Source organism: Lingula anatina, chromosome 2, assembly GCF_051362555.1.
Source record: "Lingula anatina isolate TDL-2025a chromosome 2, LinAna3.0, whole genome shotgun sequence".
In the NCBI taxonomy this organism is placed as follows: domain Eukaryota; kingdom Metazoa; phylum Brachiopoda; class Lingulata; order Lingulida; family Lingulidae; genus Lingula; species Lingula anatina.
The window spans coordinates 6126531-6152503 of NC_141768.1; the positions used below are offsets into that span (position 1 = coordinate 6126531).

At 34.0% G+C, this 25973-nt stretch overlaps 3 protein-coding genes across 10 annotated transcripts; 1 reads left to right on the plus strand and 2 right to left on the minus strand.

Annotated features, from left to right (window-relative positions):
• Nucleotides 1-746: 746 nt before the first annotated feature.
• On the plus strand, nucleotides 747-8208 carry LOC106167615 (uncharacterized). The gene is made up of 13 exons (XM_013546445.2): nucleotides 747-957; nucleotides 1225-1348; nucleotides 1556-1654; nucleotides 2308-2373; nucleotides 2558-2623; nucleotides 3035-3126; nucleotides 3519-3616; nucleotides 3898-4082; nucleotides 4375-4449; nucleotides 5031-5150; nucleotides 5369-5500; nucleotides 5780-5910; nucleotides 6466-8208. Exons 1-13 carry the CDS (start codon nucleotides 848-850, stop codon nucleotides 6575-6577), a joined length of 1410 nt encoding a protein of 469 aa, XP_013401899.1. The 5' UTR covers nucleotides 747-847; the 3' UTR covers nucleotides 6578-8208.
• On the minus strand, nucleotides 7088-17022 carry LOC106167613 (chondroitin sulfate N-acetylgalactosaminyltransferase 2). 8 transcript variants are annotated; one of them, XM_087003018.1, is made up of 5 exons: nucleotides 16851-17022; nucleotides 14813-14879; nucleotides 12451-12538; nucleotides 10982-11023; nucleotides 7088-10073 (listed from the first exon to the last, which is right to left on the minus strand). In XM_087003018.1, the coding sequence occupies exon 5, from the start codon at nucleotides 9974-9976 to the stop codon at nucleotides 8393-8395; it is 1584 nt and encodes a 527-aa protein (XP_086859144.1). In that variant the 5' UTR covers nucleotides 9977-10073; nucleotides 10982-11023; nucleotides 12451-12538; nucleotides 14813-14879; nucleotides 16851-17022; the 3' UTR covers nucleotides 7088-8392. The 8 variants fall into 8 exon arrangements, with proteins under 8 accessions (XP_086859144.1, XP_086859143.1, XP_086859146.1 ...); XM_087003017.1 differs by having other exon boundaries at nucleotides 10978-11023; XM_087003020.1 differs by lacking the exons at nucleotides 10982-11023; nucleotides 16851-17022 and adding exons at nucleotides 12936-13058; nucleotides 16660-16844.
• Nucleotides 17023-17188: 166 nt separating this feature from the next.
• Nucleotides 17189-24679, minus strand: LOC106167590 (protein lin-54 homolog). The gene is made up of 12 exons (XM_087007237.1): nucleotides 24659-24679; nucleotides 22817-23611; nucleotides 22404-22587; nucleotides 21999-22108; nucleotides 21501-21728; nucleotides 20909-21075; nucleotides 20569-20646; nucleotides 19765-19910; nucleotides 19559-19647; nucleotides 19095-19291; nucleotides 18646-18821; nucleotides 17189-18421 (listed from the first exon to the last, which is right to left on the minus strand). The coding sequence occupies exons 1-12, from the start codon at nucleotides 24677-24679 to the stop codon at nucleotides 18399-18401; spliced, it is 2214 nt and encodes a 737-aa protein (XP_086863363.1). The 3' UTR covers nucleotides 17189-18398.
• Between the last annotated feature and the right edge of the window lie 1294 nt (nucleotides 24680-25973).

Genomic DNA, 25973 nt, shown 5'->3' on the forward strand with positions numbered 1-25973 from the left:
TCCATACATTCTTTGGTAAATTAAATTTGAAAGGGATGGACAGGATACATGTATTTTTTTAAATGTGCTAGAATCTAAAAAAGTTATTGAGTTACTTAATCTTATGGGTATAATTCAAGTCACTTACCACTGTCTTAAACCACTTACCACCGTTTTACGTAAATAACTTCATATGCAGAGAATATGAAATGCCCCCTTTTTACAATCATATTTCAAATATAAAATTTGACTTTAATGTTCTTACATGCATTCCCCATGCCTATTTTATAAAAATATGTCTAAAATTGTTCAATATCTGGCTAAAATTCCATTGTACAACTCTTAGTGTTAAAAGGCAAAGGGGATTTTTAGAATGAAATACCCTTTGAAACTGAAATTGATCTAGTTTCCTCTCATCCCTTTATCCAAAATATCATTGTCACCTTTACTTTCTTTGTGCATTCAAAACACTGAACCGTGTCTCCTAGTTCATTTTTTCATATTTTGTTCAAACTAAACAAAATGACTTACCTGGCTTGAGGCATAATATTTTATTTGTAGTAAAGTCCAATGGGTCTTTTACTTCTCAAATATTACCTTAAAAAAAAACATGTGTAAATTGTCTTATGGGACAAAGCTTAACATGTATCTCATAAACATATGTCTCGAAACAGGCATACCCTTCTAATCATCGGCTAGAATAGATTTTAAAATTAGGGACTATTTAAGTGCAGTACGGGAAATCCGAGTCTCGTTTTGGGAATTAGCCTCGGTTTCGCGGGGGTTCCCCAATGCACAACCTTTCAACATGGTGGGCGTGTTGTTTTGCCTGCCTGTTTAGAGTCATGAGAATAACCAAACTGCTATAATGGCATGTATTGAAAGGATCAAAATAGAAGGCGAAGATGTGATACCTGCTCAAGTTGAGGGACTTGTCGACGTCTTTGCAGCCAATAATTTTGTATTTTCAAAAGCTCGGTATGACAAACTCATTCATGCAAGTTTAGTAGAATATCCTTGTAAAATTAGAGTTCTTGAACAACAAAAATAATTTATACCTATAGATTCACCTTTGAAACAAAAGATGAAATCTTACTGTAGCATAACAATGCTGGAAACCATGTTTTTCCATTATACAATCATCAATAAGGTATCAGCAGTTTGACAGATATACTAGTATAGTATGAACTAGACTACTCCTAATTGCTATTGAGAACGGGTAAAACAAAACCAAATGTTTTGCAGTTGGGTAGAAGACAATGAGGTGAGCACATGCAAAATATGCTCCAACAAGTTCAATCAGCTCCGTAGAAAGCACCACTGTAGACAGTGCGGGCGTGTCTTGTGTAGCAAGTGCTGTAGCCAAAAGGTAAAAATCAAATCGTTAGTGACTTAAGATTTTGTTTATTTGCAGCTTATTCATAAGTGCAAGATCTGTTTAAAATAAATTGTATTAATCACATTCATTGTTCACTCATTGAGAAGGTTAGCTGTAAATATTCAAAGTGTACATCTCTTAACTCATTGTGGATAAAAATATTTAAAATCTAAAGACTTACATCCAATCATTGTCCAGGTTCCCCTCCCCCAGCTTGGCCTCCCTGACCCAGAACGTGTCTGTGAAGTATGTAAACCTGTGACAGAGTGTATTACCAAATCAAGGTCATCACATCAGGTAACGGAAGATTGTTACGCAATAGGTTCTGAATGTTTCCAAAACACTTTTATCTTATAACCTTTTCTTTATGTAAGTTTTAGAGGTCTGTGTTTATTTTGGACTCAATTTTTTCTAAATCTTAATCCTGTATTTTGTGTAGATATTCAAACTCATTTATCTGGACAACTACAGCCTTTTGGTTGCATTTTTAAATAAACGTACTGTTAAAGATAATATTAATAGTCTCCTTCAGTCAACATCAGTATAGGTGCTTTAGCTGATTTGCTGGTGTAATATATAGTTGCTGCAAATAATATTTCACTGTGTAGAAATATTGGCAATTCTGAAAGCACCATTTCTAATCACAGTGGCTCTATTCAGTGTAATGGATTCAGTGACAAGACAGAAAGAATCTGATTTGCCCTCTTTACCACCTCCATCAGCCTTTAAATGCTGATAACAAATGGTCTTTTCATTGTAAAGTAAATGTAATTCTGTAAAAGCACAATGAGCCTTGTCCAATTTTCATTTTCTGACAGCTACATTATGATTCATTAAAATTAGAAAGTGTTGCAACACATTGAAAATATCCAAATACTATTAAAATTTAAAGAATTAATGAAATACTAAGAAAAACAGTTATTTAAACTAAATGTGTTTTTTTTTTTCAGTCATTCCAGCTAGAAGCTGTGCAGGGATTGACAGAGTTGGTTATGGATTCAGCAGGAATGAAAAAAGTGAGTAACATCAAGGTGGCAAAGAATGATGTAATTCTTGCTGTTTGCAATCTTTTGAAGATTTAATGAAATTGTTATCCCAGTTTTGTTTTCAAAACTATTTATGCACTTGCAGGCAAGGATATGTTTTAAAGATAAAGGTAACATTATTTATATAACCTTGCTTCCACTTTCACATTTGCAGGTAATTGAGTTGGGAGGCCTCCAGACATTGGTCTTCCTATCAAAACAGGAGAACGAGCAAATACGGGTAGGCATGTTTTACATTGTATACCTTATCAAATTGCAGGTCATGCTGTTCAATTCCTCAACTTCAATTCCTTTTAATGGCAGAGAAATTTTGAGCATGGTTTTGTAATTCAATGTTACCCTACATATATACATTACCTAAGTTACATTTTTGTATAGTATAACTCACTTTCAAGTTTTCAGTTTAATTTGGACTGTGAGTTTGATTCCATTCAAAGTTATATTGTATTGTGTTACATTACATTACGTTATGTTACATTATTATTATATTATATTATATTATATTATATTATATTATATTATATTATATTATATTATATTATATTATATTATATTATATTATATTATATTATATTATATTATATTATATTATATTATATTATATTATATTATATTATATTATATTATGTAGAAACATGTGATGTGTGGACTGCACACACTGGCCTCCCATGAACCACTGCTGGGTTATCTGGTCAAAGCTGGGGGAATCAAAGCTACATGCAGGTAAGAGTCAACTAAAGAGTGTCATATACCACACAACATCTTACACTGATCAGTCTTGTAAAACTGGGCATATAAACCAACTGATTAGTTTTGTTAAATTGTAATCCTTGGTACTCATTCACTGTTTACTTTGCATAGATGTCCCAAAAATGTTGCTTAGATTTGTAAAAACAATTGATGAACTAAAGAGATTATTTTATTTATTTATTTATTTAATTTGTTTGTTTGTTTCATTTCATTTTATTTATTTGTTTGTTTGGTTTGTTTCAGAACCATAATCAAATTTTATTAGCAGAATTGTAAACCTAGATGACAAATGTTGTGAACATTTCAGGACTTTGCATATACCAGTACAAGTAACTCTCCATTGGTTTTATTTTACTTTACTTAAGAATCCTTTCCTGTGCCAAAGAGGAAGAAGAACAGACTGTTATTGCTGGTATAAGTACTCTGATGATATTCTGCAAGTCAGTAGATTTCAAAAGTCAAGGTACTTGTAAATGAAATTCAAATTGGAATACCTTCAGGGTTAACAGTATTATGGTTTGAAACTGAGCTTAACAAATGAATAAGAAATGAAATAGAGAATCAGTTAGTATACAGAATATATGTAAATGTACATACACATTGTTGTCAACCTTAAGTGTTATTATAGGTATCTTTTTTGGTATTATAAGATGAACTAAAGTTTTGAAGTTATGCATCTTTCAAGAGGTTTTACAAGAAGTCAGCCCATATTTATTGTTAAATGGTATTCAATACCCTTTTCAGCTTTACAAGATGGAGCCCTGCAGCCTATCCTTGCCCTGTGTAATATGAATGAAACTATTGCCCTGCTTGCAGTGAGCACCCTCAGTTTGATAGTGCAAGACCCCAGAACACATGCAGCAGTGATAGAGAACAATAATAAAGCTCTTCCTAGGATAATTGCCTTTACAAATGCTAGAGATGAACAAGTAAGTCTCATGAATAGTTTAGAATACATATAAATGTATGCTTTAAGTTAAACTTGGACCCAGCATACATCTACAGTACATGTATACTTGTTTGATGGATCCAAGGTTGAAAATATGGACTGCCATGATTGTGTCCTAAAAAGTCACAACTAACACAATGAAAATTTGCAAACCCTCCATAAGTATTTCACCCCAGTTCTGAGATTCACCCTATACTATTTTCCTACCTTTTTTGAAACCTTAATTAATATTTTGTAAAATACAAATTGTTTTACTGTTTGTGCTATTTCAGATGCAGGAGGTGTCCCTTAATGTATTAGCTCATTTGTCTACAGGGACAGAGTGGCACAAGAACAGGCTTGTACAGGTAAGAGGATCAAATTAGGTTAGGGGGACTACTTCAAAAAACTTGCCCTGAGCTTATGACTGGATGCATGTCAGTTTTTGTCAGTTTACTGTATCACAAGGGGCAGGTATGTACTATATATGGATGATTCATAATTTGAAAAACTGGAATGCAGTGGATTGATCTTTAGCTTACCATTTGTCATTGCATCATCAATCACCAAATTTGTATTTGAAATTTAGAGAATTATTCTCATCAAGAGTAAAAAGCTAACATGAAATATTTATGATATAGTTTAAACCGTTTCCTTGAAAATGCAGCACAGTTGACATGTGTGGACTGGCTTTGAATGAAAACTGACATGTTGGTATCTTTTAAATTTTGTAACTTATGTTTTTCCCAGCTCGTTCTCATTCTGTATATGGCAATACATTGCAAGAGTAGGGCTTCTACTGGTATTTGTCCATCACTCAATTGATAAAATGATAATACTATAAACTTATTAATTAACCACTTGAATATGATACGTCTTTTTTATAATAATATTATATAACTTGACTGAAATTGTAGTAAATTTTCATAGACTCTGCATTGAATTTCAGGAAGATTTCACTTGTGGTAGATGCCTACTGAAAGTGTTAAAAACAAACACCAGGAACATGCAGATAGTGTTCAATGCTGCTTGTACAGTTGCAAATTTGGCATCCTCTGAACAAAGCCAGGTAAAGTCATTTTATGTTGAAATTCTTATTTAACTTTCTCTGATAAGTCTCTCACCTTTTACACCTCAACTCTAGAGTTTTTAAACTTAAAAGTTTAATTACACAGAAACAAGGTACAATATAAACGAAAAAGAATGTTTAACCTCAAATAGTAAAAAAAAAACATTTATGTAAGTTTTCTTTAACATTAATTAAATTATTATGTTTGCTCCTTTCAGAGTGCCTTGCAGGAACATATGGAAATAATGTGCAATCTTTTATCAACTTATGATGAACATACGGATCTCCTTCTGCATATATCCAGGGCTGTTGCCAATTTTTCCAAGTTCCCACAAAATGCATCAAGGCTGGTACGAATGATCAGTTTGATCAATTGTTTCAAGAGTATTTTCTTTAAAGTGGATAAAGGTCAAGTGTCCCACACTAAGTATTGAATTTTTACTAGGATATTTTGTTCATCAAAATAATTTTGTAACATATCTTTTAAGTACGTTTTAAAAAAAAATTGTAATCATCACAAATATCAAAAATCTGATCATTGATGTAGGATGGTGTCCTCATTCTAGAGTGAAGGTAATTTTGTAAGACGCGAGTTCATAAACCCACCAAATACTTCAATTCTCTTCTAGGTGCAACACTTACCAAATGTGATCGCTATTTCTCTGAAGTCAGAGACAGATGCAATCAAATTCCAAGGCATGAGGTGTTTGTTTAATCTTCTGTCACACATGGCCAGGCCAACCATTGAAGCATTGATGAAGTAAGGGACTGTTCAGAATGTGTTATGTCAACCTAGCTAATGCTCACTAACTTCATGGAGACTCATGCTGAATGCAATCAGACTAACACGCCTCGTTTCCAATGTTAGTACACCAGCTTCTCCGTATTCTACTCAAGGCCTGGAGCCATGTTAGTCTGTTAATCTGATTGCATTCAGCGAGAGTCCTGCATTAGACAGATAGTGATAACTCATTCTTAACAGTCCTCAAGTGTTCTTGTATCTAGCCTGTATTATCACAACATATGACTTAAAAATGTTACCAAAATTTTCTTTGAATTAGATGCAAAGTCAATAATTTGGTTTTCAGAAAGCATGCAAATGTTAGTTTTGAGAACATGGACACTCTGTATATATGATGTGTTTTCTGTCTTATTCCCTTAAATGCCCAGCACCAACTCCTTGTTTTTCGTACAGTATACTATGGGTTACCAATGCTTTTAAGTTTTTCACTTATGAATGGGCTGAAAATTATATTTGGCATTTTATTTCTTTTTTTAATAGAAAATGTCTTCTGTATGATCAATTTTTTTACAGGGATGGTGCTTCTGAGCTGTTGGAAGGAATCAGTGATATTCCTGGAGTTCATGATGCTATACAGACAGCCATACTGAAAAACATTCCAGAAGTAACTAGTCCTCCAATTTAAATGACAGGCTATCAAGTATCACAAAATTTTGAGTGCACCTGTTAAGGAGCAGAGCAGAGTCATGGATTCACATATTTTTGAATGGGATGAACTAATGAGATTTTTACTTCAGATTGTACATTGATTTCTTACGGTTTTCCTGTTTCTTGTTATCAGTTATTGCTCCCAATTCAATCCTTGAAATATTAACAACTATGTGCCCAGTTGTAGACTTGAAATGAAGCATAACATTTGTCTACAAGGAGTCTCTGTGTGTACAGTAATGGCTTTCAGTTTGAATTGCAATTTCTATGAAATTTGTACATCAGTGGCCAGCAATAATTTATTACTCGTTACTTACCATTGACATATACTTAATTTTTTTAGCAATCAGTACGCTTCCAGGAAGTTTTTTTTTTTTTTTTAATTTTTGTACAGTATTTGATGAAGTGGATTTTTGGTGAAGAAAACAGTCAAAATGTGTCTCTAATACCATAAGATACATAATTGCAAAATAACAAAAAACTGGACTACAACAAAGATTTTATTACCATTTTTAGGCAGTTTTAAAGTGAACTTGCACATTTTGTAATATCTCAATGTATTTTTTGTTGAAAGTATTGCAAAACAATGTATCAGCAATAACACTGCATGTTATGAAAATATTTCACTGCCATCAAATTTTTAGACCGTCTGAATTAAAATAAAACAATATGATGAACAAGAAATAAAATTCAAGCTAGAAGAGAAATTTGCATTCTACAGAATCCCAAAATGTGAAATATCAAGTAGTTTGGTTGGCAGTCAATCATGTAAACAACAGAATGACAAAAAGGCAATACAGCAGGTAATCTATAAGGAATTCTTTAGATAACCCCACATTTTACAAGAATATCACAAGGAAATAAAACACTGTAAAATTAATTTCAATAAGTACCATTTACTCTGTTGGCAAGGAATATGTTCATGAAAAAAATTAAATAATCCCATCAAAATTGTTTCAGTCGTCCAAATTTTAAATTGGCATATATCTAATGGCTAAGAATAGATTATTGCACATCAAAGTCCCAGGATTTTTCTTTTCAAAAGTGGTATAGGGCAAAGTACGTTACTGGAGATGCAATCCACCAAAGGAAAAAAATAATCTGGATTACTTTTATGTCTTCCAAGTTTCAAAAAAGCAACTGCTTAAATCTTAAGATTTGATTCCGATTTGATTTTTAGAAATGTCTTCAATAAAAAATAACTCTGAATAACTAGGAATGGCTTTTGTAACATATTTGAAGTTATTGGGCTAAGAACAGGTTACTCATTCATCCTTTTATGCCCCCTCATTGTTACTCCCAGAATCATTTCTCCCCTGCACAGTAACAATGTAGGTGAGTGGAGATTTTGGTAATTAATGATGCATACAAGTTTTGATGTTTGGGGGGGGGGGGGTATCAATGCATATAATATTATTATTTCAACACGAGTAGTAATGATGCGGAGAAGTTTCCATGCAGGGGTGGAGGGAGTAACAATGCAGGGACGTAATGAAAAGGCAAGGCAATACTCACAATGTTTCCATTTATAACTTGATTGAAATCAAAGGAATGTATGTTACAAATAATCTGAAAATTAATCCTTAAATAAAAGTTGCTTTTTTATAATTAATGTTGTTATTTACTCTTGTTTCCAAAGCAACCAACTGCAACAAGTCTAATCTCATCATATTGCTGTATTATATATAATTTCAACCTGAAGTACAAGTACTTTAAATAAATTAGCTTGGTACCTTTTACAAAATACAAGTTACATGGACGACAAAATAGCACCAGGGGAGTAAACCAATCCTCATAATTGACCATTAAGCTTTGCCTGCTCTTTTTTCTTATAGCTTCTGTGAAGATCAACTTCATCCTTAAAGGCTAACATTCCCAACTGAGCATGGGATGCCTCATTAAGTGCCTTTGAGCGTATACAACTCCTGTACTGTTCTGATGTAAGATTAGGGTCGCAATGTTTTTCATGCCACAGATGAAATATCCCTGGATCTGTGGCACGCACAACCATATAATTACTTTTCACATATTTTCGAAACAGTAACACGTCTTCTCCTCCCCACCCCTTTATGTCCTCATCAATTCCTCCCAGTTTCAGGAAGTCGGAATGGTACTGACATGTCATACCATAACCAAAGTCTCTCCAAAATCCAGCATCTCTGGAAATTATAAGCTGGTCTTTTTGTTTAGGAATGGGAGCATCATGCAGAGAGTAGACAACTTTTGGGTTGTATAAACTGAAAACAATTGGATAATACACTCTTCTTCCTTTTTCAGTATTCATTCTACAACGTTCCAGGAAATCTGCAGAAAATACAACATCAACATCACAGAAAAACATCAGTGCATCACTGCTAGTCAAACTTTTGGCACCAACTTCAAGTCCTTTTCCTCTTGAAAACTTCTCATTCAAATTGATGAGTTTAATGTTACTGAAATTATATTTTCTTGTGACATAGTTAAGTAAAGATTTGACATCATTTAAACCTTCGAAACCGAAATATACAACAGTCAGATACACCCTCTGATCAATTAAGATACAGAGTTTAATGAAACGATCCAAAAATGTCCTGAAAGTTTCTATTCTCCCTGACAGTGGCAAGATAAGATTTATCATTTCTTTGGCAGTGTCAATTTTTTCCGTGACAGCAGTCATAAGAGGACCAAAAGGTCTCATGATGGACACTTTACTGTATGAAGTGTCTGATGTCATATTGTCTAAATCCCTGAAATAAAGTTCATAGTGTGCTCCTACAGAAGGATCGACCCGGTAGATCCCTTGGAGAAAGTGGTCTGTAGAATACAAGTCTTTCTTGGCTCTCCTTCTGGCATTCATGGAGTCAACAGCATGTCCTAGCACCTCAAACAGGTCCTTTTTCTTGTATCCAATGGGTTTTTCCACCACTCTACGTCCTAACCCAGGGTTGATGAGATAGATCCGATTAAGTGTGAACATGTTGAATGATTCCATTTCATATTCAGTCTTATATGGCACACCATGTAAAAGTTCTGATGTTTCCAATTGCATGGCATTAAATTTATGATAATCAATTGCACTGGATTTAATAGGAATGGCCTCCATTTCATCCTCAACTTCTTGTCTGTCATTTTCCCTACTTTTACTCTGAACTTGTTGTAGAGTCCTGGTTAAGTCAGCCAACTGGTTCTCCAAACTGTTTATCCTCCTCTCATACTCAAGTCTCTGCTGAGACAAGAGAGCTTCATAATGCTCTTTATCATGGAATGAAGGTTCCACCCCAGCGTTCTGATGCAGAAGGACCTTGTCCATGTTTATACCACACCTTGCAACAAACATCATGGTTGCCATGGAGAGGAGGAACAGGAGGAGGAGGATTCGAGGCATAGTGATCCTCATTCTGTCCAGTTCACAGTCTTCTGTTCACCAGGTGTCAGGTCAGACTGTGAATAACCTAGAGAACAACTGGCAGCATCCCATCTCCCTTGCTTTCATTCTGTAATGATCCAATAACAGAAAACATCAGTTAATTTAATTGTTTTCTTAAGGGGATTTGAAAAGAATTATCCGAAAAACTAAATTTTTCTCTGAAGACAACATCCTTCCAATCCTTGTTCATTCAATTAAATAATCTATCTGCACTACCTATCATGGATCATTTTCAGCAAGCAATTAAAAAATACCTCATTAAATGCACACATTCTTTTTAAAGGTGAAAGATGCTGCACATTCTGTGACATTTATTGTGTATCTAAACTGTCTACTTAATGCTGCCTTTTTTATCAAGCATTTCATCAGTTAATGGATTCTGCAATTTTCATAAAATGCTTAATAAATTAAATGTAGCAAATAGAGCATTTTATCTAACCTAAAATGTGAAAGAGTAAAAATCATTCCCCACATTTACATTCCCAAGTGAAAAAAATCCATTTTCATTTAGGAAGTTCACCGTGCATCTTTCTCTTAATGAAAAATATTGACAAACAGAATGGTTTTGAAGTCATATGATTGACTGCTGACACCAAATGGTTTTCCCTTTAATACTGGATGTTCAATGCAAAATGATATATCAGGATCAGACTGGCAAAAATTGCTAATAACAAGGAAGTCCACCTTTCACAAATCCCATAATATTCAAGAACTTGACATTTGCCAAATAATATTTCTATTTAACTGCTACTAATTCAGAAAAAAAATAGAACTTAAACATGCAAAGAAAAATGTTTGATATTATTACAACTTGTATATAATGAAAAAAAAAACAATTTTTGCTTTCCATAAACTTTCCTTTCATGCAGAAGATAATATTTTTTGCCTTAAAAATGTTTTAATGTATTAAATATGATTATTTATGCTGCAAATGAGAAAATATCTTTTTTACACATCTAATGATACATAACCTACGCTGACAGACAGCCTCTTCATGCACCATGTTGACACTATCAGCTGAATTAATAAAAGCAGTCTTACTTCACCCGCATTAAATAAACAGCTTACATTTGTGACAAAGTCAAAGTTCACAACAGGCAAATTTCATGGATTTATACAGAGCTACAAAACTATCTATGACAGCATTCAGAGATGAAAACAATACCTTTTTCACTCAATATCTAATGTGTAAAACAAGGACATACAAGTCCGTCCATTAGGCTGTAATGGGTTTTCTTCATGTTCCCAGATCAAAAACAACAAACCAGCATATGAAAACACGCTTGGCACTTGTCTTATGAAGATAGATAAAGAAACCAAATGTGGAAACCTTTATTCGAACATTTGCTTCACATAACTGCAAATGTTCTTAAAACAATCTGTTTCACCACTGTCTGCTGTCTAGGTATTACACACCAATGACTGCCAGTGACACGGAATAACTTGACCTTGGGCTTGTTACCAGTATAACTTTCTTCCAATATGCCTAATGAGATTTTCTTCAAGGAAGTTGCTCAAGTCTACCATAAAGTATTTCATGAACTTTCCTATTAAATTTCACATAAATTGTGAACAAACACGCGCGCACACACACACACATACAAAAAAAAATTTTTTAAAGAAAAGAAAAAAAGCTTTTCTTTGTTCTTACTGTTTGAACTAAAAATTGATCATTTCCAATAGTTTAAAATAAGATTGGTGGTCTAATTAAACAATTTTTCTTCTATTCTTCAACTACAGTACATGGCAGGATTTGAGCAGGTACTTTAACTCAGGATAATGAGAGGACAGGAACTTTCAGTAAATGACAAAGAAAATCTAGTTTGTTTATCCTTTGATAATTTTTATTTGATTTACTTATGAAATTGGTGGAAAATAAGCTGTTTGGCTAAAATGAGACATGCTTCACAGCAACCCCAGTAAGTAGCACATCTCCAAATAAAGGAAGTTTTTCTGGTAGATTCTATTCTTCAAGGGATGACATTTCTTCATTTTGGCAGGAAAAGTGCCATAAAAAGGATAAAGAACAACTTTTCCATATATTGCAATGGGTAAAGAATCTGTTCTGACATTCAAAGTTAGTCAAATGTTTTCTTTTTAAGTTTTTTTTTTTTTGTAATAATCTCTAAAGAGATTATTATGGAGGGTAGCCATCTATGCAGGTCCACATGGTCCGCTGGCAAGCACAGATTTCAGAATAATTACGATAAGCGCCCTTCTGCAGGTAAAATGGAATTATTATATCCCATGTGTTCTTTACAATTGAATGTATTTATTGTGGAATTTTGAATCTCATATGAATAGTTGTTATCCCTTTTAAACTAATATCTACAAACAACCACACAGACAACATTGCTCAGAAGGTCACTCATAAGCTCAGATAGACCAAATATGACCAAACGATGGTCAGCAGGCTTATAATCAAATTAAGCATGTCCACATACCTGTGAAACGGTTCACCTCCACGTAGCATTACTGAACCAATTACCAACTGGGGCCGTCCCACGGGATTATCTCTGTGAACATCTCCACCTGCAGAATACAGCAGACAATCAATTCTACAATACAAGTCTACAGGCAGATATAACTTCTCCAACTCTACACATCTAAGTATATTATTAGCATTTCTGAAAGTCAGTCCCCTTTGTTTTTGAGTTATCCAACTGTTAATAATTACAAGGCATAATAGATCTATACACAAATGGAGAATAATAAGGTTGGCTACCCTGAAGATATGTAGATAATCATCTTAAGGATTGATCATCAATATCTAAGTCTAAACAATTCTTTACAACATTTCTAGTACCTTAAAATCCAGAGTAAAATTTTACATCATTTTTCAATCTACAAAAAAAAAAAAAAAAAATATATATATATATATATATATATATATATATATATATATATATATATATATATGGAAACCCACCTTTGACAAGGATTTTAGATGTGCAAACATAATAAGTACTAAACCTCTGATATTACTTTTCTAAGTCATCTCTATCTCATAACTATTCTTCCATGGTGTTGTACTTATTCATATTGCTTTTAACTGAAAAGGCATAATTTATTTAAAGAAATAGTCAATTTTTGGATTCTTTTCTGGACTATTATTCTAAAGCATCCATACAGCTTACACAACCACCTTCATCAAGATCCAAATGTTTTATTAAAAACAGTATCATGAACTTTGAGTCATAAAGCCTCCATTTCTTTGAACTTGGCTTCATCAACAGGCATATTAAATACGAGAATAAGAGAAATAAACAAAAATTTCTGAACACCAAAACTGTTGGGGATAAGCCTCTGTGGTTGCAGCAGACTGCACGCTGATATGCGAAGATTAGTTTATCTTTCAACGCAGAACAAGTACAGCTATGCTGATCCAATGCCATTGGGTTAATCCTGAATTGTCAATACATATAGGAATAGTAGAGAAGTCAGAAAGCATCTCAGTATCATCCTGGCTGCAATACCATAAGAGCTCCTCCTAAAGAAAAAACCTTAAATGCTGAATTCATACAGTGTAATATTCCTATGCTCCCTAATCAACTTACAATTGCAATGCAATCAGCCCTCCTAGATAAAACTTGCCTAAAAGCACTAAATGTTCTGTGGACTATCTGCATCATAGACTATCTGATTATTATAACAAATGGACAATTAACTAATGATGGGCAGAAAAATCGACCAATTGCCTCCAGTGGAATTTCAACCTATTACCTTCTGCAAACATTTTAACAGGGTTGTATCTGGTGGCAAGTACACAGTTCAAGGGAAATATTTTGAAAATACAATCTACTTTTCTAGTGAAGAATCAAAGCGATTCTGTGTGACACAGTGTTAAAAATATATCTTTCAATTAAAGACACACGCATATATGTTATATCACCAATGAGAAAAGAAATGGGCTATTGAGCCCACAACTGCTAAATTATCTCTCAAATTTCATCACTTCTCGAACCCCACCCCCAGAGAAAAATCAATTAATTACACAAACTACAATCATGTTCGATAAACACTTACAAAGATGTGGTATAGGACTTCCAGTTCGACAAGTGCCTGACGTTTGGATCAAATGTGAACAAAATCCTGTTAATTTTGGACAACAAATGAAAACAAACTATTCTTCCTATCACCCTTAACTCCAGTTGGAACATTTAGTCCATCATATCAACCATATGAGTTCATGGTTACACTTGTGAGATGAAGTATTGATAGCACTTAATATATACAGCCATATGATATGACCATGGTAAAAATGACACAAAACCTGACAAATATCATTATGGGGCTGAATCAAGACACTTAGGACAAGACTAGAATATTTCTTGCCAATGCCTGCATCAGAAACTAGTATATCAACCAATACCAGTATCTGCCAAAAAAATTGTGTTTATTTTAGAATGTTGCACGTTATTAGATTATAAAATCTGTTTTCTATGCATACCTGAACATATTTGAATACTTGTTAAAGTTAAATATTAATAAGATAAAATGCCCTAACAATCTTGCACAAAACTTGGAATTTGGTCACACTAATAAAAATGAATTTATATAAATACAAACTTCAGCCCATATCACATTAAAAACAAAATATTCTTTGTATTTAATATATCTTATAGGATAATTCAATATGTCACAACACTGATTCTCTTTAAGTATTAGTATTACATACATATTATTTGCATTGAAGAACTTGGATCCATCTGTTTTCTGACCAACTATGCCCATCTTTCTTAGATCTTTTTATTCATTTTTTCTATTTTTGAGAAAATAATACACATCACTTTGCAAACTGCTTACCTGCATTTTCTGTTCACCTTGCCTTAATATAAAATGAACTTAATCCACAGAGGAATCTGTGCTATACCTCAAAAAAAAAAAAAAAAAAAAAAAAAAAAGCAATGATCAACATGAAATGAAGTGCATATTTTATCAATTACCACCTTCCACTAGACCTTCATAACATCATACCATTTGTGGCCACCTTAGAACTCTATCTTCTAAAAACCAACAGTGTTCAGACCCACTATCAGGAAAATGCCAAAGTTTACTGATTCTGTCAGAATATTTTGCTCAAACAAGTAATTGTCTGCCAGTACGAGGCAATAAAATCAATACAATTACTGCAGCAGACGATTTGGGGATTTCCAATGGCATTGCTCCATTGCAAAAATATTCAAATCTTGTCTTTGGTGTCTTGACTAACCCAATAAAATTCTATCAAGTTTACAGTTCAATTCCTAAGGGGAAGTCTTTCATGTTGATTTAAAGCTATTTTGTATGATACACACACATACAACTTTTCTGCAGCAACAGCCACTGTCATGTTTTTATGTATACATTTTTTGTAAAATAGTAAAATGAACCCTATTTAAATTTTTATATCAAATGTAAGCAAGGGCAATTTCAAAATAGCACAGGTTGAAAAAAAAACATTACAGCAGCCCTTTTCTTTCATTCACAAAAAAGCAGTTTCTACTCATTATGAAAAATTCTATGAAGATACCCATGTTCTTTCAATTTTTCAAGTTTTACTCAGTTAAAGAATTGTCAAAATGTTGTTCTAATAAAGAATTTCAAATCCCAACAAATCAATTGAAAATTCCATTTTAATCAATATAATTTTCAGGTAAAATGGTAACATTTAAAAATATTACCTGATTTGCTAACTATCAAACATACTAAAGTATATAAGCAAGAATAAGACAAAAAGTACAATGATGTCATCCAATTTTAACCTATATTCTATAAAAGCAGATACAATTTTTTAATTCTTTGTTCATGCATTGTTAAAAATAAAATACTAGTATAATCATACCAGCACACAAATTACTTTATTTCTTTCACCTGATACACATAAATTACTAGTAGGTCCAGTCTCACTGGAATATCCCTTTGTCAAAATTAATGAGACAAATTAATAAACTGGGGAGGGGAAAAAGCAAATACTGAGTACTTGAAATGAAAACTTAAAATCAAATAGGAAAGTTCACAATATGAAGAATTTGATCCAGGGCCTTCTTTTCTTCTTTTTTTTTTTTTTTTTTTACTATAACTGAGTATATACACACACTGCAGTAGCTAGCCTAGATTTATATAATTTATACATTCCTTATCCACTTTTTCCTTAACCAGGAAGGATGAAAACAACTCAATTAATAATATTCTGATCAGTAATTCATTTGGTTGAAAGATTAATGTGTGTGTGCGTGTGTGGATGTGTGTGCATGAGAGTATATGAATGAGTGCATGCATCGGTGCACGAGTATCTGTGTGTGCATGAGTAACATTCCAGCCAAAATGGAAGATTTCGTTTAAACCAATGATAATAACAATTAACGTTCTTTATGAATATAAAAATAAATGGTTATCTCAAACCATGAATTTCAATTGCCTTCAAGTTAAATGCATAAACTTATGCTTATTGGTGCGACAGCCCGCGAGAACTCGGTGCTTCAGGTCAAAATGAAATGCACAATTAACTGGCAATTCACTCGTCGTTAGTCAAGAACTGTGCCGTTTAGTCCAACAGAGACTTGGTATCATGCTTAAACAAAACTACATCTGATTTAACCCCAACTTTCTGGCACGGACACAGTCATTCAATGTTAACTACACAACTCTAAGCGAAATAAATCTTAACATACCGCTAAATCGTGTCTTCCTAAAATTCCAAGTCCCAGGTCCATTTTTCAGACAGCTATATATTATCGTGTGACCAAGCTCTAGTTAATTTGGGTGTTCGCCACTAAGTCATTAACAAGTGAAACTTAAAATTTATATACGTTTCATATGCTCACTGCAACCCCCACTGACGTGATGCAAACCATTTACTTACGTACGGTCACGCTTTAATTTTTTGCCATATTTAAGTTTCTATCCTCTTTTCGAAAAGAGCTGCAAGAAGATACTGGGTTTTGCACCCGAAGCAGGGATAGCAAGGTCGTAGACGTAACGACCAAAGCAAAATGATAATGATAACTACTGCTGCAGTGAAAATTGTCTAGATGTCAGAACTAAATCTGAAGTGTTTCAATATGCCCCACGCATGCCAACTTCAAATGAATTTGTCCTTCGTTTGCCCCTGAAGTAGCATCTTTCTTTTCATTAATTGCAAGTGATTGTACTGGATATCTTTGGAACAGTTTACCACAAACCACAAAAAACAGCCCAACCTCAGCTTCACTATGCATTTATTTACACCACTCTTTCCTTATAATACATTTTTCATTTAGTGACACAAACAAGCAAAATAATAACTTGCCCACTAAATGATATATTTTTTACATATTAAAAACAGCTATTTATCACTGTATACGATAATGTAGTAGTGTTTCACAAATGAAAACTGCATGGCAAAGTGGCCAGGTTTAAAAAAATCAACCATCCTAATAATTGTTCTCTTATTTTACACAAATACCACAAATTTACAAATTCATTTTCCATACATCAAACATTCCTTTGCAAGGCATCAAATAAATGGATGGCAGTTGCTTAAACTAAATATCAAATAAATTTACATACCCATACCACAGTTGCAGTTGAATAAATACTGTGCAACAATAAGACCATCTATTCAATTAATCCAATTATGCTCTTAAAACAAAATATTTTTTCTATATTTACAATAAAAAGATCTCACAATTACAGATTACAACATGATACTTTGTACAGGGTAAAAATTCAGAAAATTGTTAAAATAAATGCCAGTTACCATGAGCTAATTTTTTTGTCATGATCCTACCAAAGTGAACGAGATTATATGCTACAGGCATTTTGGCTAAAATCCCAGCATATATACATATTTTAGTCAGACATATGGGATATATGTATATGTTACAAAAGTGTGTTATTTCATTTTCCATCTTTCATATAAGAAGTTCCTTCTTAATTTTATTAGGGAATAATAACAATGTTGTTCTGCATTTTTACATCAGTTATTTAGTTACAAAACAACAACCTGGACAGGTCTCTCCATTTCAGTTTCTACATGTTTGTATAACAGAATGATTTATCGTTGTTGTAACATGATTGCTGAAAAAGTCCATTACATGTCATCTTTTTTTGAGGAAGAAAAAAAAACTTGAAATCTTGAAACTAATGTTTCTTAAGGTCCTACATACTTTCAATGCATCTACTTTGAACCAATATTGGTTTCAAGAAGACACTGCATTTCATCTGGACCCTCCAATCTGACACAAAAAGTAAGGGTTGCCACAAGCACGAACAGCAAGTCTGAATGTGGCTTACATAGGGACTTTTCTTGTAGTGCTTTGGAAGAGAGATCATTAATGTCCCTTCCTCTTAGAAAAAAAGTAGGTAGTTTTCCACATTTTCATCTTTCTTGGAGTGCCTGATGATATACCATCCGTGTTGTTTGATCTTACTACCTTGGACTTGGGCTAGGTGCTAAAATAATAAATCATTTGTAAGGTTTCCAAGATAACTCTAGCATGATAAACAAATGTATATTTACATGGTTTAATATACTTTTTGTTGATATCATATTTAATCTATTATTACAAAATCTGGTACATGCATTCATTTAACTATATAGTATACCTACCTTTTATGATAGGCAGACAATTTACATGAAGAGCACATCAGACAATTCATATGAAAAGCACACTTACCTTTCGTTTTATTAGAAGAATCAATAATTTGCAAAAGGCATCTGCCAAATTCTTCCAGAACTAATTGCTGTTGTTTAGCTTCAGACAGTCTTTGCCTGTCTGCCTCCTCTGCCTGGGCCAACAAACAAGCACATGTTGCTTCAACCACCTCTTGTGTCACAAAGGAGTATGGTAATCTGAAGAAAATAAAATTACAAAGTGAATATCAATCCCTTGACATGTTTCAGTCCCTACAGAATGATGCTACTCAGGACGAAATTTCTGAAATATGTCACACACAGTAGCAGCTTTTCACACTTACAATACAACCAGCATTTGCAGAATTGCACCTTTTTATTTTACACATTTTAAAATCTAGTAAAATTACAAAGACTTGTTTCAATTTCCAGTTGCAAATGACTTCCCAGAAGGCTTCAGATTTGCAAATAGCAGTATCTAGAGGGGCTTACTTTTCTCCTGCAGTCAGAGCCTGCTGTCTGCTGGGTAGGTCTTGAAACTGGGAAGACAGTTTACTTTTGGCTGCTGTCTGTTGCTGCACTCGGACTTCAGCTGCATCAGCAAGATGCATAAGAGTTTTTCTTTCGGGACTCTCCTCAAAATTCTTACAGCCAACACATTTGCAAATAGCAGAGCACATAATTTTGGCCTGAAAAACGAAAGGGGTCGAGGATGTATGAGAAAATTATCTTTAAAAACTGTAGAAGAAATTTTTAAAAATTTGTTGGCCAGAGCCCTAAAAAGAGTGAAATACATAATGCCAAATAACTCATCTACAGCACTTGTATGCAAAGTTATTATTTTTTTCTGATTACAAAACAAGTATTTAATTTAAAAACCTAAATGTAGTAACCAAAGATTTAAAAAAAAAAACACTGATTAAGGTATAGTACCAAATGAGTGTACCAGCACTCACCTCATAGCATTCACAGTAATTCTTTAGACAGCCAGATCTCTTGCAATTGCACCCCTTTTGATGCCTCCTATCACCTTCACCCCCTTTGCCTAAAAATACATTCACATATTAAAATTAAACACAAAACTGTGATCCCTACCATTTTTTCTTGTACATCTGAAGTAACCATTACATCATTTCCAGTTTAAGACATCAGAACTACTCACCTATTTTGGGGTGAAATGCAAGAGGATTTCTTTCTAAACAAGATTTGATCGCTTTCTGTCTTTCTTCTTCGTGCTCCAAGTTATTTGCACAGTTTGTACAGTTGCAATTGTGACAGAATTCACCATTGGCAAAACAGTCACAATATCTGAAATCATGAAAAAGTTTGCAATTTTCTTCATAAAAATCAGTCTGTATTAAATTCAGAGCAATCTTGACAATTTCTAACTATGTTACAGTCACTTTCTAAAAACAGTGCCATATTCATGTGCAACTGTGACCCAAGAACTCAGAAAGTGGGGCTGAAACTGTCATTAGTTAGTGGAAAAAGTGTGAACCAAAAACCCATGAAGATCATTTCCTAATATTATTGAAGATCCAATCATTTTCTTTTACATATATTTTGAAAAACAAGCGGGTGTGGAACACAATCTGAGACAGGTGGCAAACTACTGACAAATTAGTCCATGAAAAAGATCTTTATTTCAATTTTCTTATACTCTTCTCTGTATGTCTGAAATCCCCTTCACCATATTCATTCCTTCAAAATACTGTACCTTATACTTTTCTCTTTTATTTCTGTACATTGGTATTCTTATATCAACATTACAATCCCGAGTGTTAGATCCCGAATTTTACAAAATTTTCTTTTTCTTTTCTTAATAAAGTTAAAATGTTTCAAATAAAGTATATTTAAAATAATGTTAGTAAGCAATGACAAAAATTAATTTTTATGTAAAAAAGTGGACATGTTAACAATCATTTTAAGTCCATTTGGCAAGCTAACATCAGCTAGAAATACTTACAATTTGAGACACTGTGACTTTGTACAATTACAAGGTTTTCTAGGTCTAGCTCCTGTAGGCTCAATAGGTGATGACCTGCTAATAAAGTTAAATTTCACAAATCACACAAAGTCATCAAAAATCTACAAGACCATTGAAGTCTGCGTACATTTTCTTTAGTTCATTCTCAATATATAACGTACAACCTAATTCATACAAAATTAACATCTCTCTTTTCAACTTGTCAGGACATATTTGTTGTGTCAGGTACGTATTCTTTTCAAAACAATTGCTGATGTTAAATTTCATATTTAATCAATTAAATACATTATAAAAATTCAATTTAAAAATAAAGTAATACCCATTGATAACTGCATGCCTGGCCGCTACAGCAGCGCTGAGCACAGGGTCTTGGCTCTGTATAGGAACAAAACCTGTATCTTTCTGGGAAGTAACTGGTGGCACTTGCTGTTGTTGCTGCTGCTGCTGCTGCTGTTGTTGTTGTTGTTGTGAAAGCTGCTGTTGAAACTGTGATGTTAAGAAAAAGCAACATTACTGACAGAAATTAAGTCAACTGGTATTATTTATGCTTGAAAACAACATAAAAGTGCAAAAACGAATTAAGGTCTTAACAAAAAACTAAAAACATTTGGAGATTGAGAGAACAGTTTCATTATCTCTGTATGTATCAATTCAAATTATTGTTTTTCTTTTTATCAAGAGCTTATAAGCGTTTACTCAGTCATTTACTCCCTGATGATGGTGACTGACAGTCACAGAAATATTGGAGGTAATACCCACATATTTTATAAGCTCTTGATAAAAAGAAAAACAATAATTTAAATTTGGAGATTGAGTGAGTCGATCAAATACATTGTGTTTACGGCACTATTTTCCCAAAATCTTTAGAGAAACAATCTTATAATCTACCCGCCCTATTAATTTTTTTCTACCTGTGCTACATATTGAGCTGGCACTAAAGCAAACTGTTGCATCCCCTGTCCACCAGTTCCACTTGAAATGATTGTAGTGCCAGGGGGCAGCCCAGACATATTGCTCTGTGCACTGGTCTTCCCTTGGGTTAAAGATGTTACAGGCTGTGATGCCTGCACTGTCACTTGTTGCTGTGTTGTGGCAGGCAAAAGCAATCTTTGCTGCTGGGTTGTAATCTGACTAGACCCCTATAGAAAAAAACAATTGCCAAAACCCCTGCATTACTTCAGAAGTGATAAAATATGCTTGTTATAATATTCTACTTTTTGTTACTGTTGATCTGAGTCTATACAGGATAAAAAGTTTTTTGAAAAGGAGAAAGATTTCTTAAGTGATTTTCAATGATGTTACTGCCTGGTAAATGAAATTATTTTTCAATAAAAGATTTTTTTACACAACCCTGTATGCAAAGCAGCAATTCAATGAAGATAAGTAAATTCACTGTTGAAATGCTATACCTGTTGGACTGGGAGTGTAATCTTCAACTGGGTTGGCACACCTGCAGGTTGAGCAGCAGGAGCAATTGGTCGGGCTTGAATAGCAACTGGGGCTGAGCTGGCCTTGCTGGCTGTATAAAACAAGTATAATCATTTTTAAATTGTTACATTTTCAAATTTTAAATCACCTTTATACTACCTTCTATTTCACTATGGTAAATATATTTTAATTTTGCAACTATGCATATATGTGCAACTGGAAATATTGTAAAAATTTTTACCACACCAAGTCTATAAATGTAACCATACATGATATTTACAAAAAGGATGAGCCAAATTACTATGGGTGCATCATCATCTATTTTACAATATAGCTCTTGTACACCTACTGCAATATAGCCAACTTACATAAAAAATTAGCATTACCTTGAGTTGAATTCACATTGGAGGTAGGTGCAGTGACAAGGCGTACATAATGGAATTTACTTCCTGGCACCTGGATTTGATGTACATTCCCAGTGTTTGCAGATGAAATGGGTATTGTAACTTGCTTCACTTGACCAGGTGCAGCAGCCATGGTTTGAGTAAGTGAAGTAGGTTTGACCATTTGCTGCAAGTACAACAACAACATATAATCAATATGTAACAGTCTTGCTGTTGATATTTAGTGCAATAGACAAAGAATTACTATTTATCAAAAATACAAAAGCACATCAATTTACAACAATTTGCTTATTAACATTTCTAAACTGTGCATGCATTTTCAAATATAACAGGTAAACCAGTAAAACATAACCAATTTAATCAGCATGCAATGACTGCTTTGGTTTAAATCTTACTTGAAGAGGCAGCCTTACCACTCCTGGTCTCTGAATTATCACCTTGGATGGTGACATGGTTATTGTTGCAGGTTTGGCTCCAGCAGTTGCAGAAGTAAGCACTGTCCCAGAGCTCTGGCCAGCTACACCAGTAGTAACAACATTTCTTCCTCCTACTAAAGCAACCATTGTAGATCCTGGTTGAAATCTTTGTGGAGATTTGCCTAATGAAACAGGAATCATTGTTATTTTAGTAGGGGTCTTTGAGGGAGATATGGCAATCTTTCCCAGAGGTATAGTAGTGGTTTGCTTGGGTGGGGTTCCAGATTGGGCGATTATAACTTTGCCAGGTGACAAGCCTTGTATGATACCACCCTGAGAAAGAGTAATGGTCTTTGTTGGTGTTCCAGGCACTTGTTGAACTCCACTGACAACAGAAGCCATTGTCGTCATGACAGTTGAAGCTGCTGGAACAACTCCAGATAGTGTTACAGGTACTTGTTGATTTGTGGAAGGATTTTTGGTTAAAACAACCTTGGTCACCACTGGTGCAGCCTGACTTGTCCTAGTTACTTCTTGCAGTGATGCTGGATTTATGAGTAGTGTATTTGATCCATGTGCTGGTTCCACTACCACAGCAGCAGAGCTGGGCACCCCTGTGTTTCCTTCCACGGCTGCGTTAGGGGCTCCCTGAAGCTTCGCTAGTTCTGCTTGAATGTTCTCAAGAGCTACAAAGTCTTGGCTACTGAGCTGGGAAGATCCCAGGTTACCCTCCCCAAGATCTGATTGCTCCAGCGTGACTGGTAATGTGTCTGGCTAGGTCCAAGGTGTAATCCTACTCAAGTGGGAATTCCTATTCAATTGGGGCTTCTCCCCCTGAAAATGGAGTATAATATCATTAAATTAAGGAGTAGCTATTTCATGCGACAGGCTACATGTCAAAAAGTAAGATTTCATGGTACAGTCATCAACTCATTCATTTATCACAGAAAGGATCAAACCCTTGTAACCATTTAATTCAAAGGAAAATAAAAATTTGGAAGCTTTTATAGTCACATTTATTAGGTAATAAACAAACTATGATTTATTCATTGAAACAATGGTGCATCCTGTTGTTTGACACTGACACGACTTAAAATATATTAACTGGATTAAGAATTACCTCTACCCTGCAACAATCTTTTTGTCTCTGGACCAACCTTTTCACAAATCAAAATTGCACATTTTAGAGAATTTTCCAGTAGGATAAGAAAGAGTTAATTGATTATCCACTTCAGATCTTGATCCTAGACTTACCAATGAGTTTAGCTGATGTGAGCTCTCTCTTTGTTTTACATCCACCTCATTGTGATATTTTGAGAGTGGTGATACAACATCTCATGGTAGGAAAGAAGAACAAACAACAGTGTTCTTGAGGAACTTAAGCATGAATTACTGAACATGATCAAAGAAAAGAAGCTTATTTTTCTGGGCCATCAAGATTTCAAGGTGTCCCGATAAGGTGAAAATGTGGAAGGCTGAGGTTTGGATGGAAAACCAACATACAAAAATGGACAACAAAAGTGTAATAGAGGTCAAGGGACAGCAGTTGATAGAAAGAAATGTAGGGGCTTGGTCCATGGAGTGTGCTGACAATCTTCGAAAAGGGTGGATTGGGCTGATGATGATGATGATATAACAAGGTCATAAGAAAATGCATCAAGCTTGGGCCACATAGGTGAAATTTATCAACAGTTCACAAAAGACATAAACACCTTGCATTCATTTTTTTAAAATACAGTATGCATCTGTAATTTTATTCAATTCACCATGATACAGGTAATTAGTCAATTTGGAGTCTTGACCCAAATATCCAAAACAAACCTTAACCCTACGGTTACACATGGCATCGACCCTTATCATTAAACATTCTTTAACTTCCCTGTATCATTTCCTCAACAACTTAGAAAAATACGATTACATCATCAAGTATTTAACCTACTGAATTTCCCCCAAGATATTCTCCACCAGCGTGCTTGAAAGGCGCGCCATTTGCTTGCCTAAAATGCAGGGAAATTTGAACGGCAAAACATACGGGGCAAGACTGCTTGGTTTCTTTTGATAACAAACCGACAAGAAAAGTCTTAACTTCCGATCGAAGTGAGCTACCACTCTTCTTAAGCCCGATGCAATGTTAATGTTAATTTTAATCGAGTATTTTGCAAGTATTTTTCGTGAAAATGTGACATAGTCGGTAAAGAGGTCTTCATCGCAAGCCATTCCATGCTCGTCGACCTTTCCATTGCACCATTATACGGACGGATGATAAGGTCATTATTGCATAATGACCCCTTGAAGTTGAGTTTAATTTATGAGAAATACCGCTAGCGAATCTTACCTGTTCCTGAGGATTGCATTCCCAATTGTTCAAAATCACGCGCCCACCATTGCCATCCCATAATGTTAACACCAAAGCTACAATCCGCGAAGTAAGAAATGAACCAATCAGAAGCGAATGCGACAGGTATTTGGATAGGTTTGCACGAAATATGAAATCGTTAATTTTAATGTTCTGTTAATTAAACCAAACGTACACTGACTCTAAGTAAACTTAAAGGAATAATTACATAAGTATTTTTACTAAGTGAGTATAATCAACTCATAACTTCCTTATATTTTGTTTGAAACTTAGAGTGGCTTCTCTAACGCAATCACAAAGTCAAAGGGTGCAGCAGATCCCAGTTTTTACCCAGTATTTGTAAATCGTACTTCTGGACAAGAGGTGCAACGATAAAATGAATATCACATTTTCTGGAAGGTATCATGTAAACAAATTAAAAACCCAGGAATTATGGCAAAATTCATAAACACATTTTATAAATACTAAAAATGCAAAGCATTTATGGCTATGCCTGTGGTATAGCTGCATGCAGACAGCACATGCACCTGGTAGCCACATTTTATCAGAGGAGTATAATTACTTAACAGAAATGAATAATAAATGATCAGACTTAATTCCAAAACTGCACTTGGAATAATTTAAATAATGTAGACATCTAGCTATATTTATTATTATTATTTACTAAATTGATCAGATATATTTATTATTACATTTTTTTTACTGAATTGATCATGCAGATATGATAATTACGAATCGTATTATATTTCTTGGCATATTTTAAATTTTTTTTTTTTTGTC